Here is a 12,913-nt window from a genome sequence, read left to right as displayed (position 1 = left end):
TTAATCTTCAACCTTTTGTTAGTTATTGGCCTTTTATTTGCTAATTTCTTTCAAATAACATTCTCTAAATCAAAACCAATGATTGCGTATGTGCCACATTTGCGTAAATGCAGTGACATCAAGTATTATGGTGTGTGGAACAACGTAAACGCAGCGCAGCACAACAATGCTCATTACAAGTATTTTTAAGTGCAATGATTTTATTTGTGTAATAACTCCCACCATCAAACTTTGTGCACCGCCATTGAAGGAAGCTACTACCAATCATTTTTGCTTTGCGGTTTCTGCATCAGCACGCGTACGCTTAATATTATAATAGTAATGATTCGTTTTTTGATTTCGAGCAAACAGTAATTTTGTGTGAATGCATTCAAAGTCTGGATCGAATGGTCAACCGTCGCCGTCGTGTGATGTGACAAAAGATCCTTTGAACGATTCTGTTCTTGAATTTTTTTCATGTTGAAATTGCTATGAGGAAGTGTCTGGATATAATCTACGAAACTAGAAATTCTGTTGATTATCCAAAAACATGGTGATTTCAGAGCGGGCATTGTGTACGTAGAAAATGCCAAACCGTCATTTACCGTGGAAAATAATTTTTAAAGAATGATAAATTTCGACTTATTTTCTCTCAATATTACGTACTCAATCGTCCGTGTAATTAATAGTTATGAAACTATTAAAAAATAAAATTAATTGAAATTAGTATTGTGATGATATTTTTGTATCAATTGTCGTTTATAACTTTGTCTATTAATAAAAAGAGACCAACTACTTTTCATTTGGAAATCGTCTTGTAGTTTAATATAAAAATTTCGATTTTTATATTTAGGATCATTGAATAGAGGGGGTACTTATAGGACCTTCGAGGGATAAAAGGTATTTATACTAGCAACGGAAGTAAGTTGCTTTGCATCAGTCCGGGGTTGTGAGCGGTTCTATTTATACAAGCATCAAAACGTATGCTGTAAGGACACGATCTCACTCACTGAAATATTTTATATGCGAACTTTTCTAATTGGAGGTATTGATATGTTTCTTTGGAGTGCAAAAACCTCAAATGAGTATTCATTGAAATCCATAACCATGTGTAATAAATACTGCAGGGCTCGACAAGCGTCAGGTCACCATGGCGATTAAAAAAATTTTCTGGTGCCTAAACTTTTTACTAAATTTGAATCGGGGGATAACGCGAAATTTTTGGAATCGTGTCAACTAACATGAAGTGGTCCGTAAGTCCCGTAAAACATTAGTTTGCGCCTTTTTTTCGGAAATAATGTTTGCAACCTAAGAAATTTGGCTGATGCCTAATTTTTTTTTCCATTTGTCGAACCCTGATACAGTAAACTGCATGACAAAAACTTACTTTTCTGTGCTACATGATTATTTTTTGAAAAGTTTAGGTTAAAATCGCATTTACATTAACTTTTCGAATACTTCTTCCTTAAACTAAGTTTTGCTAAATCAGCTATAATTTTTTTTTTACTGGAAATAGGAGCTTAGCATTTTGTGAGAGATTTCATGACAAGTTAGTCAATATTTTGCAACACATTAATTTCAATTGTATTCAATATTTCCTTTTTCTATGGATTACGTGTAAACTTTCGAAAGAAGTGTCGGATTTCGGCTCGTGAAACATAAGGTTCAATCTCCGCGTAAATTTCGTCCCATCATATCAAGAGACGGCTTCGCTCGTGTGATCGGAAGATACACAAATATTTGAGGTAATAAATTCATTATTCAAGTAGTGTTAATAACCTACCACATTTATGTATCTTTTTCTTAATAATTTGAAAAATAAAAAAAAAGGTTTTAGAAATAAGATTCGCTGTAATGATGTATGTCTATTTACATTTTAGAAAAAAAGTTCATCCTGTGAATTCTATTTTTGCGATAGCCTTTCCAACTTCGGAACATGATCGTAAACAGCTTATTCTCTAAAGATAGGTGACTGAGGACCTCATGATGTCCTCTACGAAACACTGACCTCACCACTATCGGTGAGGAACCTTAAGCTGTTAGAAGAAACCAGTTGCCGAGATTTCTATCGCGAATACTCGCTGATTTTTGGCCGCATTCAGGTATAACAATTTGCGCGTAGAATGTTAACTCTCACTTGCGATCCGCCATCTTGGCGTTTGTTATAAATTTTTCCGAAATTTTAACAAAAAGGTTGTGAATGAGTCGATAATAAATTCGCATTGAATAGACGAAATGTTTTATGCGATAGAGTATGATGTTTCGGATATCGATTTTAGAGTGCAATTTTTATGTTAGTCAAAATTATATATTCCAGGGAAATACTGAATATATACACGTCCTTTTCAAAAAATTAAAACGTCTTAAAATTTACGAGAGTAATTTATGAAATGATGAAGCTTAAAGGCCCAAATTAAGGGTGTGATTGTAATTTGCATTTTCATCTTCTAAGTTCTTCTTGAGCATATTGGTGGCGAAAAAAAAAAATGCACAAAATAGATTGAATGCGTCTTGAAATTCCAAATTACTTTTTATTGTTTATTTAAAAAGTTAGAACATCTGACTTTAAACGGACTGTTTTAGGTTTGTTCAATCTTCGCATTACGGATGGAAAAATGGAACATTTCTGCAACGAAATTACGTGTATATTTGCTTGGACAGTACGGGGAAAGCGCGTACTTCGTTCCTCCAAAGATGGCCACAGTGCAATATATTCGTACGATATCAACACGCGTTTTCCCATACTGTCCAAGCAAATACACACTTAATTTTACTTAATTTTGCATTTGCAGAAATGTCCCTTTTTTCTATCCGTAATACGAAGATTGAACAAACCTAAATTTACATACATAACAAGGAAAGACATACAACACGAATTCAATCGAGTTGATGTAAACTTGCATGAAAATATTCATGTAACAGTTCGTTTTAAATCAGATGTTCTAATTTTTTGAAAGAGAAAAAGAAGTAATTTGGCATTTGAAAACGCATTCAATCTACTTTATGCAAATTTTTTGTCGCCGATATGCCCAAGAAGACTCTTAGAAGATAAAAATGCAAATTATATATATACAACCGTACCCGAAAATTTTGGTTTTCCAGCTTGAACATTTCATAAACTGCTTTCGTAAATTTCTGAGGTGTTCTGATTTCTTGAAAAGAATGTGTATATTAGTCACAATAGCTTTTCTTTAAAGTCATTACACACGTTTTTTACTTAGGAAAACGAAAGATAGTAAAACTAAGTGAATACGATGCAATTCTTGTGCACCGTTGCAATTTGTACGGTGCATATTTTCTGAATCAAATGTAATTGGAGATTAATGCCGTGTATCATTCAAAATCATTCGTAATGAAATATTATATAAATTAATATCCTATTCCGTATAAAATGCGGCGTTAAATTTTTCTGGATAGTTTTCCTTTTAAATATCGATAATAATCCTATGAAGAAGGGAAAAAAATCCAACTGATTATTTTTCAATGATGCGTTGAGTAACGATGAGCTCTTATACCACTACCAATACTGTAATCCACTACCTTCAGTAATAATTTTACGGAAAAAGTAGGCATCGTTTTTTAACATAATTTATAATAATAATTGAAATTATCGACTGTATTGCTGCTTCATTAATCTTTAATTTATGATCATGCGCGTTTCATTTTCTCCTGATGAGCAAGAATGCTTTTTCATAGATGACCGGTAATTCTCAATCGGTGTTCTGCGGCACTTTGTGAAAGAAGTTTCAATAAATAATGTGGTTCCTAACCATGTCACGGAACTTTTGGGTGCCCCTAAAATGCTTTCATATCAGTTAGACTGGTGTTGTTCGATATATTTTAAATTCTAATCTCATTCTTGAGGGACCGCGAACTTAAAAAGGGGGAATCCATAACAACTTCTCTCTGCGATTCAGAATTGCTTTTTCCTCGTGTTGTTTGGCTCATAGTAGCGAATATGAAGTTATGAAAAAAACTAAAATTCTCTCTCTTTATTTTAGTGCGAGTTGACTTTAATTTACTTAACACGCTAACACAATTGAATGACCGACGGAAGGTATTTTTTTAATAAAAACTCGTGATATTAATAAATACTCGTGATATTTTTTTCAGTTTTCAAGAAGTCTTCATTTCTTACTGTTTATCATTCGTGGTGTTTTTTTTTTCAGAGTTAAAACGCATTTATGGAAATTGTGTAGTCGAAAATGATCATTATTCTGGTAATATAGTTTTCGGGTTTTTTTTAAAAGATAAAACAAATTTTGTTGACGTCCCCTTTATTCATGTTTGGGTTATCGCCAAGTGTGGAGTTACGTCGCCAAGCGATGGGTGAACCTTTGTGGGAACTTTTCCTAATGGCAGTGGCGGCAATGCTCAGCTGCCGTGATGTGAAAATCGTATGGACAGAAGAGGCGGGGGAGTCGAGCTCGACTTTCTCTTGCTCATATGGAGAAGCAAGGCGGAATTTTTTACTTATTTATTTTGTGAGAATTATGTGAATTTCTTAACGTCATATATATATACTTTTTTAATATTTATTATCATTTTAAGTAGTTTTCGTCGTCACGTGATTGCATCCAAACCGAAAGCACATAACATTGCGCATTTACGGAAGGAGTAAATGTCGTTGGCGATACGATTTTATAGGTCACCACCACACTCAGGCCGTCATTTTTGACTCTATTGTGATGGTAGTGGAGCTTTCTTCCCTGCCAATCACGTGGCTGGTAGTTAATTGAAGTTGATATCCGCCATGTTTGCGTCGTTTCTACTTTTCCTTGTTTTCGGAGCCGCAGTAAAATAGTGAGGATCCAGTTACTTGACCAGATTTGTTTTTTTTTAAGACAACATTGCGTCATCGTTATACGTATTTATTCCCCATTAAATATCATTCCAAATGAATGTGTAATTAAGTACTCGCACATGTATGTTCAAATTTAAAAAATTGATTTACAGTATCTTATTTTTGCAATATGAACACTTCGCGATACATTTTCTCTTGCGTTTCGGATGAGTTGAATGAAAATCGAATTATTTTCTAACACCATCGAAACTTCAGCAATTGAAAAACACAAATGAAATTAGAATATCTCAACGTTCAGTCGATGACAGATATTTTGCAAGCTCCAATGTTTTTTTAATGAAATTCGGGGGCAAATTTTGAGTCCTTGAATGAACTCACATGAAAATAAAGACAGGTCACATTCGTGTTTTTTGGTTGCGTGTCTCTCCGCTTCGAAGTAAAGAAACACTAAACTATCTCTGACTAAATTTTATTCATTTGGCATCGCTTTGTCTTGTAGTTGAGCTTATAAAAAAATTTGGTTATGGATCAATCGGTTTGAAATGATTCAGTTAATAGCTTCTCATTATGAGACTTTACTTGGTCAATGTTGCTCAATCTTCTTTTCGGAAGAGCATTCGTTCCTTCCTCTCCCCTAACATTCTGCAATGATTCAGAATGTGTCCTCGACGGGCACTCCTCGGCTGCAACGCAGCCACATCAGCGTGAGTGCATGCACATGTACGTGTATGCATGCATACGTGCTTGATGATGATAGTGATGACACGTGCTACATTCAGCCTCGTTACCAGAAGCATAGTCAGCTTTTTCCCCCTTTTTATAACTATAAGTTTAGCCCACCTTGGTTTTGGGCGTATATCTCTTTTGAGATGTTCTTTCTCCTGAATGTTGCCATTGGAAGTACCCCTGTTTCTTGCTTTTTTCGTGGTGCAACCCTACTTTCGCATCTTGACTACGCTTATAACATATAACAAACATTGCAGATCGTTGCTTTATATCAGTAGATGAGAGGAAGCATGATCAGTTGAAGAGACCCTTCAAGCTGGACCACTTAGTTCTCAACCAGAAATGCTGATAGTGCGAGAGAAAGCAATCTTTCACTGCGATTTAAAAATATTCTACGATGTACAGAGGCGGATATAACGACACCGGGGCCCCGACTTCTGAAGGGTCCGCAAAACCGTAACTTCGCATTTTTTTTCTTATTTAAGGGGCTTAATGTTTTCTTCGGCGTTCGCGGTCTCAACCGACTTTAATCCGTCTCTGATGATATATTGTCTATTGGGGGAGGGGGACGCACAGGTGTCCAGCTTGGAACAAGATTTTATCTTTTTTTTAAATGCAATAAGTTGATTGTGGAAAGGGATGAGTTCGATTTCGAGATAAGAGGTCCTGGGCGATGTTCCCTATAAGCAATGATAATAGGGAACATCGCCCAGGACCTCTTATCTTATTTGATGCCAAAAATTTTTCCGTGTAAAAGAAATTCACTATACTGTATATGGTAGTATTTCGTTTCGCATTACGCTTAGATGTCAAAAGTCTGTGCGCAAAGGCATCACTGGGTCGCGCAGATAAAAAAAAGTATGAGAAACCATCTTGGTCCGGTTTATAAAAATAGAATTGAAATTGACTGGTGATGCGTTTAGTATAAAGATTTATAACCATCGAGTAAGACCAAAGCCTGCTAGTAGTATGTAGGAGGCTTTGGTAAAGACCCTTATCGATAAGATCAATGGTTAGGATCAGATACCCCCACAGAGTAAGAATAATATCTTTAGTCTATGAGTTACGTCATGGGCTATTCAGGGTTACATGAAAAATGATCAGTAATGGAAACGCGAAGGGTTAGGAACCACTGGACTAAATGAATACTTCAGTCCCGAGGGTTCTCAAACTGTACGCCGCCAACCTTTGTCAGAGGCGGCGTGGAGCACCGGTCTGACAAAGGTTTTTCGAAGAGATTCCTTGTTAAACTGCTCTGAGGAGTCGAGGATAAGCGTTGATTAGGGTAAGGGGTCCTGCAGGTAGAAAAAGTTTGAGAATTGTTTTAGCCTTTAAAATTCTACAAATCTTTGAACACGGTTGGTTACTCGTTGAAGTCAGAAAAATTAAAAGTCGTGTTATGAAATTATCCGCTTCGTACCGTGGAGGGAAAAAATGATTAGCATTCAAAAGAATGCCTCCCAACCCATTCTGTTGAGTCTGCGGGGCCTCCCATACCCTGCAGCTTCTCCTTATCCGGGATTTTTCCTGGAACCATCGTCCGTATTCCGGTTTCCCGTGCTGGAGTCGTTCCGGTCTTGTTAGAGCCATGGGAGTCAAAGCTCGTAAATGATAAATTTTAATCACCTTGCTCAGTGATCAAGCCAAAAAATAATTTTTCGTAGATGTAAATAAGCCATGGGGGGGGGGGGGAAGACATTAAAAATTTTTCTTCCTCATTTAACTTCAAGGAAGTCCTCCTCCCTTCACTATATCTTGACGAGTTTAATTTCTCTTATCTATATTACATGCAGAGCTTGTTTTCATTTTTAGATAGATTTTCATATTACTCAATCTTGTCAAGGACAGCGATGTACTTCGAAAGAATTGTTTTATCAGTCACTTTACATGCTCCATTACACGATAGATAATATAATTATGAAAAAACTGCGAATGTATTTTTATCGATATTTTCCGACTGAAGAATATCTTCAACGTAATTGATTTATACGATAATATTGATTACTAATACAGTCGAATTCGGTTATCGCAGCATCTCGGCTTCAATAAGACGCGGTCCTGGCTAGTACCCATAGGTAATAATGTTAAATGCACCTCACTTTCAACGTTCGAACTTTCTAACGGAATGGAACGGCCTCAGACAACGACACATTTTTCAGCACTCTTTTCGTAGTGGTTTGAGTTCAACTCATTAATGAAATGCTCGTTTTCCTTTTCTATTGATTAGTGACAATAGAAAACTGCTGGATTCGTTATTTCTATAGGTTTTGTATTCTGTTTGAAGGGATTTCTGGAGTCCCTTTCAAGGACAAATAATAACCGCTCCGTGACATCATATTATATATTTTGTTCCAGTTTCAAAATCATCAATATCTATTTAAATGGCTTTGTGGTCAGTCGAGTGTCCATATAACCGAGTTCGACTATGAAGTAAGGGGAATTAAAAAAAAATTCTCCTTACTCGTCTTTCAATTTACGTGCATATGTCAATGTTCCTCAACCAATTACAAACAAATAATTGCGATGATTATTTTGGCAGCCATAGCTGTGAATTTTTTAAATCCTTAGATCTTATACTAACCCAAATAATAATAATTGGCGCTCTACGGCTCTCGTGAAAGTTGCCAAGGTCTTTTTTTCCTTTTTCCAAACTGCGAGGCAATGGTCGCGCAAAATATTCTACTGCCTTCCCTTTCGCCATTTCCACCTTTTCTCTAGTAGCAGTAGCGCGCGCGTGTTGTTGTATGTTGTTCTGTGCTGAGAGGTTGAGAGAGAATCTCGACGTTTTCATGGAGCGCCTTGCTCGCTCTCTCCACGCTCACACATATACATGCATACTCACGCGCGCACACACACACACTCGCTCACTCACCAAGTCTGGCTGGTTCACTATTTCTGCCCTTTCCGTCACTTGTGGCCCCGTGTGAGTGTGCGAGAGAATACGAGAAGACTTGAGGTGGGGAAAAGAGGGAGGTCTGTCGGTCGGTTTGGTGATGTAAGTACAGCAGTGCAGGAAGGCGTGCTTGTGCGGCTATACGCCACGCACATACATACGTTTCGTGCCTTTTTAACCAACAACTGCCTGCACTGGGATTCGACCCCACTTCTTATCTCAAAAACATTAGTGGCTGGGTACTACCTCACTATTTTCCTTAGGGCTATCCAACATTGTCGTTTCTCACTGCGACCAAGTTACAGAGTATTATTTAAAGAGACGGGGGTTTTTTTTTTTCTTTGGCGATCGTCATAGCCGCAGTGGCGTAAAAAGGGTATCATCGCCACTGGTGGAGTTGAATATGTGGGAGGTGGAGTCTATGTGATATTTGAAAATGTAATAAAAGTTTTTTTTTTGGAACTCGTTTGGATTAGTGTTCATGTTTGGACCTTTTTTGTTAGAGATTCGGGAATGTTGAAGATAAACAGTGATACAGATGTGGTCTTTCTTTCTTTTTTTTTTGTTATTATCTCAGTCTCTTTAGTAAAGGCGGGATAGGAAGGTGGAAGAAGGGATGTAGTGTTGATGCCTGAATGCCTTGTCTACTACTGCTGCAGTAGTGAGTGGGAAATGTCTGTCTGTGTGTCTCTTATCCACATCGCCACCACACGCTACTCTCCTCGTCCTGTGATCTCTCTCTCTCTCTCACTCGTATTTCGCAGAGGTGTCATGTCGTACGGCAAAGCAGGCAGGCAGTCAAACCGTATAGAAGAGAAACAAGCTTTTTGAATTGGAAAAAGAGGGAGCTCGCTTCGGGAATCCATGGGACTGCTTGCTTGCTAGTTTAAGGAGGGTTTTTAGCTATGCTGCTGCTGATGTGCTTGCTTTCGGATTTCGCCGCAGAATGGCGTTCTAGGGCGGATGCTTAGACTTATTTCTTTTCTTTGCATTTATTTATTGTTATTACTTTTTTTTTCTCTTTCGTTCGTTTTTTTTATTCCAATCTCGCATGTCTGAATGTTGGACCCTATGAGACTTAAGCCGATTGCTTGACTGGCACTGGTCGTTGCCGCAGGTTTTTCGATTGGGTTTTTTTTTTATATATTTTATTTTATATATCCACTGAAAAAATATATATTTTTTCCGTCGTGTGTCGATGCTGCTGCTACTTTTCGAGGGAATCTCATGAAGGATCTAGTGTTTGTCATATGGTGAGTTTTTTTTTTTTCCTTGTTTGTGTGTGTGTGGATATGTAGATGTACGTTTAGTGTCTTTCGAGGGGAAAAAAGCGGTGCGCATTGATGGTTAGGCTGTGATGCTGTGTATGTTTTCTGGCGAATTTATGAGGGAGCGGCGTAAAAATTGCGAACCGTCATTTTTCGGTGGATTTTGCGCGTTCCGACTTGGACATTAATTTTCGTTTCAGGTGTTCTTTTAGAATTCTTCCAGTTTGCTTGTTATTTTTAATTTTTACACCCACAAATATTAATTTTTTGCAATTAATATTTGTATCATTCAATAACAATCAGTGTTAGACATCGCTACGATTCATTCATGAAACTTCAAATAGACCTAAATTAATTGAGATGCTACTGAGATTCATTTTTGATTGATTATCGAGAATTTGATTTTGAAAAAACAAAGTGTGAGAAAATATCTTCATACACTCGAGAATGAATGTGAATCAACACGTGCTGACATATACATCATGGTGGAAGCAAAACTCGTGAAATCATATCTTCTAAAACTCTACAATATAGATACGAAATTTAGATTATTGTAAAGGAAATAAAATAGTAACGTGAGAAAATGTGATAAAACATTAACAAATAGGTTTTTAATTAAAATAATAATAAAAATCAGGCCCGTCATTTGGGGGATTTTTTTTACAAAAAAAATTTAAAAATACAATAGAAATGGACAAACAAGGTGGAATGTGTACATACATATATTGAGTATATGGTCTTTGCCACACCCCCTCGGAAAAAATTGAAATGAGGCCTAATAAGAGTGGCAAATAATAAGTTACGTAGTTTTTCTAAAAAGCCAATTTAACTATTTTCACATTGCACTTAACAACTTGGTTATTTTATGTAAATTTTTTTACACTCTTAGTTAATATTCAGGTTGCAGTTGTGTAATTCACATTAATATTCATTTTTACTTTTCATAATTTTTTTTAATGTTCAAACAACACAATATTTGATGAGGATACTCAAATTATTTTGAATTTTTTTTTTTTTCAATGTGAATGCATTAGCTAAATAAGCATACAAAGCCTTAGTTATGTTTGTTGCACAAGCTCAACTATGAAATTAAAATCCCAGAGCTCAAGAACCAGGTGGCTCTATTTTTTGTCATTTTTAAGGGGTTTTCATTACTATTTTTCATTTGGTGCAACAACAAATTTGGATATATCATGCTCGTTAACAAATCTGACTATCTTTTAAAAATTATTACAGTTAAACATTTTCAAATATTTTCAAAACAGTTCTTGCGTCACATGTTTAAAAGATAGCTGTCTGGTCTTTTCAATTGCTAAATATTATTGAATTTTTGTTTATTTACTATCATGCTTGCATAAATTTCATGGATTTTCCACTTGCTGCTATTATACATGTATAAAACTGAATTGTTCATGCATATACTGAAGTTTTCAAATATGTGGTATTCTTTAGGTGGGAGACTAAAGCAATGGATAACATCCATACGCTAGATCCCCGTAAACAAGAATTACTAGAAGCTAGAATTCTCGGTAGCAGGGTATGTGGAATTTCATTTCCTCTGAATTATTATAAGACATTCATTCATGTTTCAATAATGTATGAGTTACAGAATCAAAGGCCTTGAGTTTTAAAAGATGTCAAAAATTGCCTATATATGTCTATATTAGCCTTGCAGTCTTGAAATTCATCAGTAACTTTATCTGTTATTGGATCTCTGGGTAATGTCCTCACCTGAGGAAAAAATTAGAGAGAAAACATGAAAAAATATATAGAATGAATTAGAATATCAATGTTTGTACTAATTCATTAAAAAAATTTCCCATCGGGTTATTTTCTTTAAATTTTAAATCATTCTTCTGCGTGGGGAGAAAAAAATTTTTAATCAGAAAGTATAACAGTCATTTTCACTTGAAAGTATTTAAGAACTGGTGTCTTTCTCTATGGTGATTTATGTCAATCTTTCTAGAATCTGTGATCAATTTTTACATATACTTTTACTTTAGATTTGGAATATTGAATCTGTACGACACCAATTACAAAAAAAAAAATCTTCAAATTCCAAAAATGTTCAAGGGAAGTTTAAGTTCAGAACAATCTTTTTCCCCCATGTGGTGACTGCTAAACCTTTTAATTTATTACTATTCAATTGTGTTTGAAATGGGGGGGGGGAGGAAAAACTTTTTTTTTTTAGTTATCTTTTGCATTGAATTAACAAGAATATTTCTACTTAATTTTTTTGTTGTATCATTTGTGTTTGTTTCTCTGCCATTCAAATAAATGCATAACCATACACATCTTATGAAAAATTATCCTACTGTTTCTATGGTATGTTCATAATTATAATGATATCTGTATTTTCAAGATAAACATCAAATTCATCTCATATTTATTAGAGTTTTTATTAGCACAAAATGTGCATCATGTCTCTCAGCTGAAGACTTGCTCTTCAGTTTCAACAAATATATTAAAAAGAAACATTATCAGAATCAATTTCATCATCATTCTCTTTCCCTATAGTTAAGATTTACTAGGAATTATATTACTAAAATTATGTAGGGAACAAAAAAATTAAAAAAAAAATTCAATAACAGATGAGATAAATTATGCAAAGTTATGATCTTGCATAATTTGTCTCCATAGCCCCTCCCCCCACACCCTAGAACCCTAGGCTGGGATCCCCCCCCCCCCAGACCAAACCTCCACGGGCTAGTTTATGTCCAACACCCAAAGATATCGAGAAACATGTCAACTTAAGCGGGTGTCAAATTAGTGAGGTTTTATTTCATCTTTTAACTATTTTTTTTAATTGTTTATGTAAGTATAAGTGCTTGTATGTTGAAGAATTCTATATTCCATCATATCCAAATTCATAAAATACTTTGATCTGTGATTTTCTATGTAAAGTTTGCATATTGAAAATAATTCAGAATTTGCTGGAGAAGAGCATGTTTTGATTTGTGGAAGATTTGTTATTTGTGAATGAGCAGTGCTATTGTCCAAAACAACTTCTCTCACTTAAAATATTTCGATCTAGCTTTCTTTACCATCTCTCGCTTAAAAATTTAAGAAATCCTCCACATCTATCCATTACTTTCATAGTCGACAGGTTGAATTTTCATGTTCTGAACAGAGGAATAATGGAAGTAACCCGTTGGCTGTAGGGGAAAATTTTTGATGCATCAATCAACAAACAAACAGTAAAACATAGAATTTATGAAACACTCAAGAGTAATGTCAAAATTT

At 35.5% G+C, this 12,913-nt stretch overlaps 1 protein-coding gene across 5 annotated transcripts in view; it reads left to right on the top strand.

The window, feature by feature from the left end:
• The window catches only part of LOC149088726 (serine/threonine-protein kinase tousled-like 2), a 121,556-nt gene that overhangs the window by 60,546 nt on the left and 48,097 nt on the right, over positions 1 to 12,913 (top strand). For 3 of the 5 annotated variants that reach the window (XM_089249366.1, XM_089249349.1, XM_089249358.1), the window contains exon 4: positions 11,123 to 11,207. In XM_089249366.1, the coding sequence (XP_089105492.1) occupies positions 11,139 to 11,207 (69 nt within the window). In that variant the 5' untranslated portion in view covers positions 11,123 to 11,138. Of the gene's footprint in view, positions 1 to 9,282; positions 9,656 to 11,122; positions 11,208 to 12,913 lie in introns of those variants that run through there. The other 2 variants (XM_089249340.1, XM_089249375.1) reach the window with 2 other exon arrangements.

Source organism: Pholcus phalangioides, unplaced genomic scaffold (assembly GCF_987345545.1).
Source record: "Pholcus phalangioides strain wild (caught in Gottingen) unplaced genomic scaffold, Ppha-v1.0 ptg000003l_1, whole genome shotgun sequence".
Classification (NCBI taxonomy): Eukaryota; Metazoa; Arthropoda; class Arachnida; order Araneae; family Pholcidae; genus Pholcus; species Pholcus phalangioides.
This window is presented reverse-complemented; position numbering and strand designations above follow the sequence as displayed.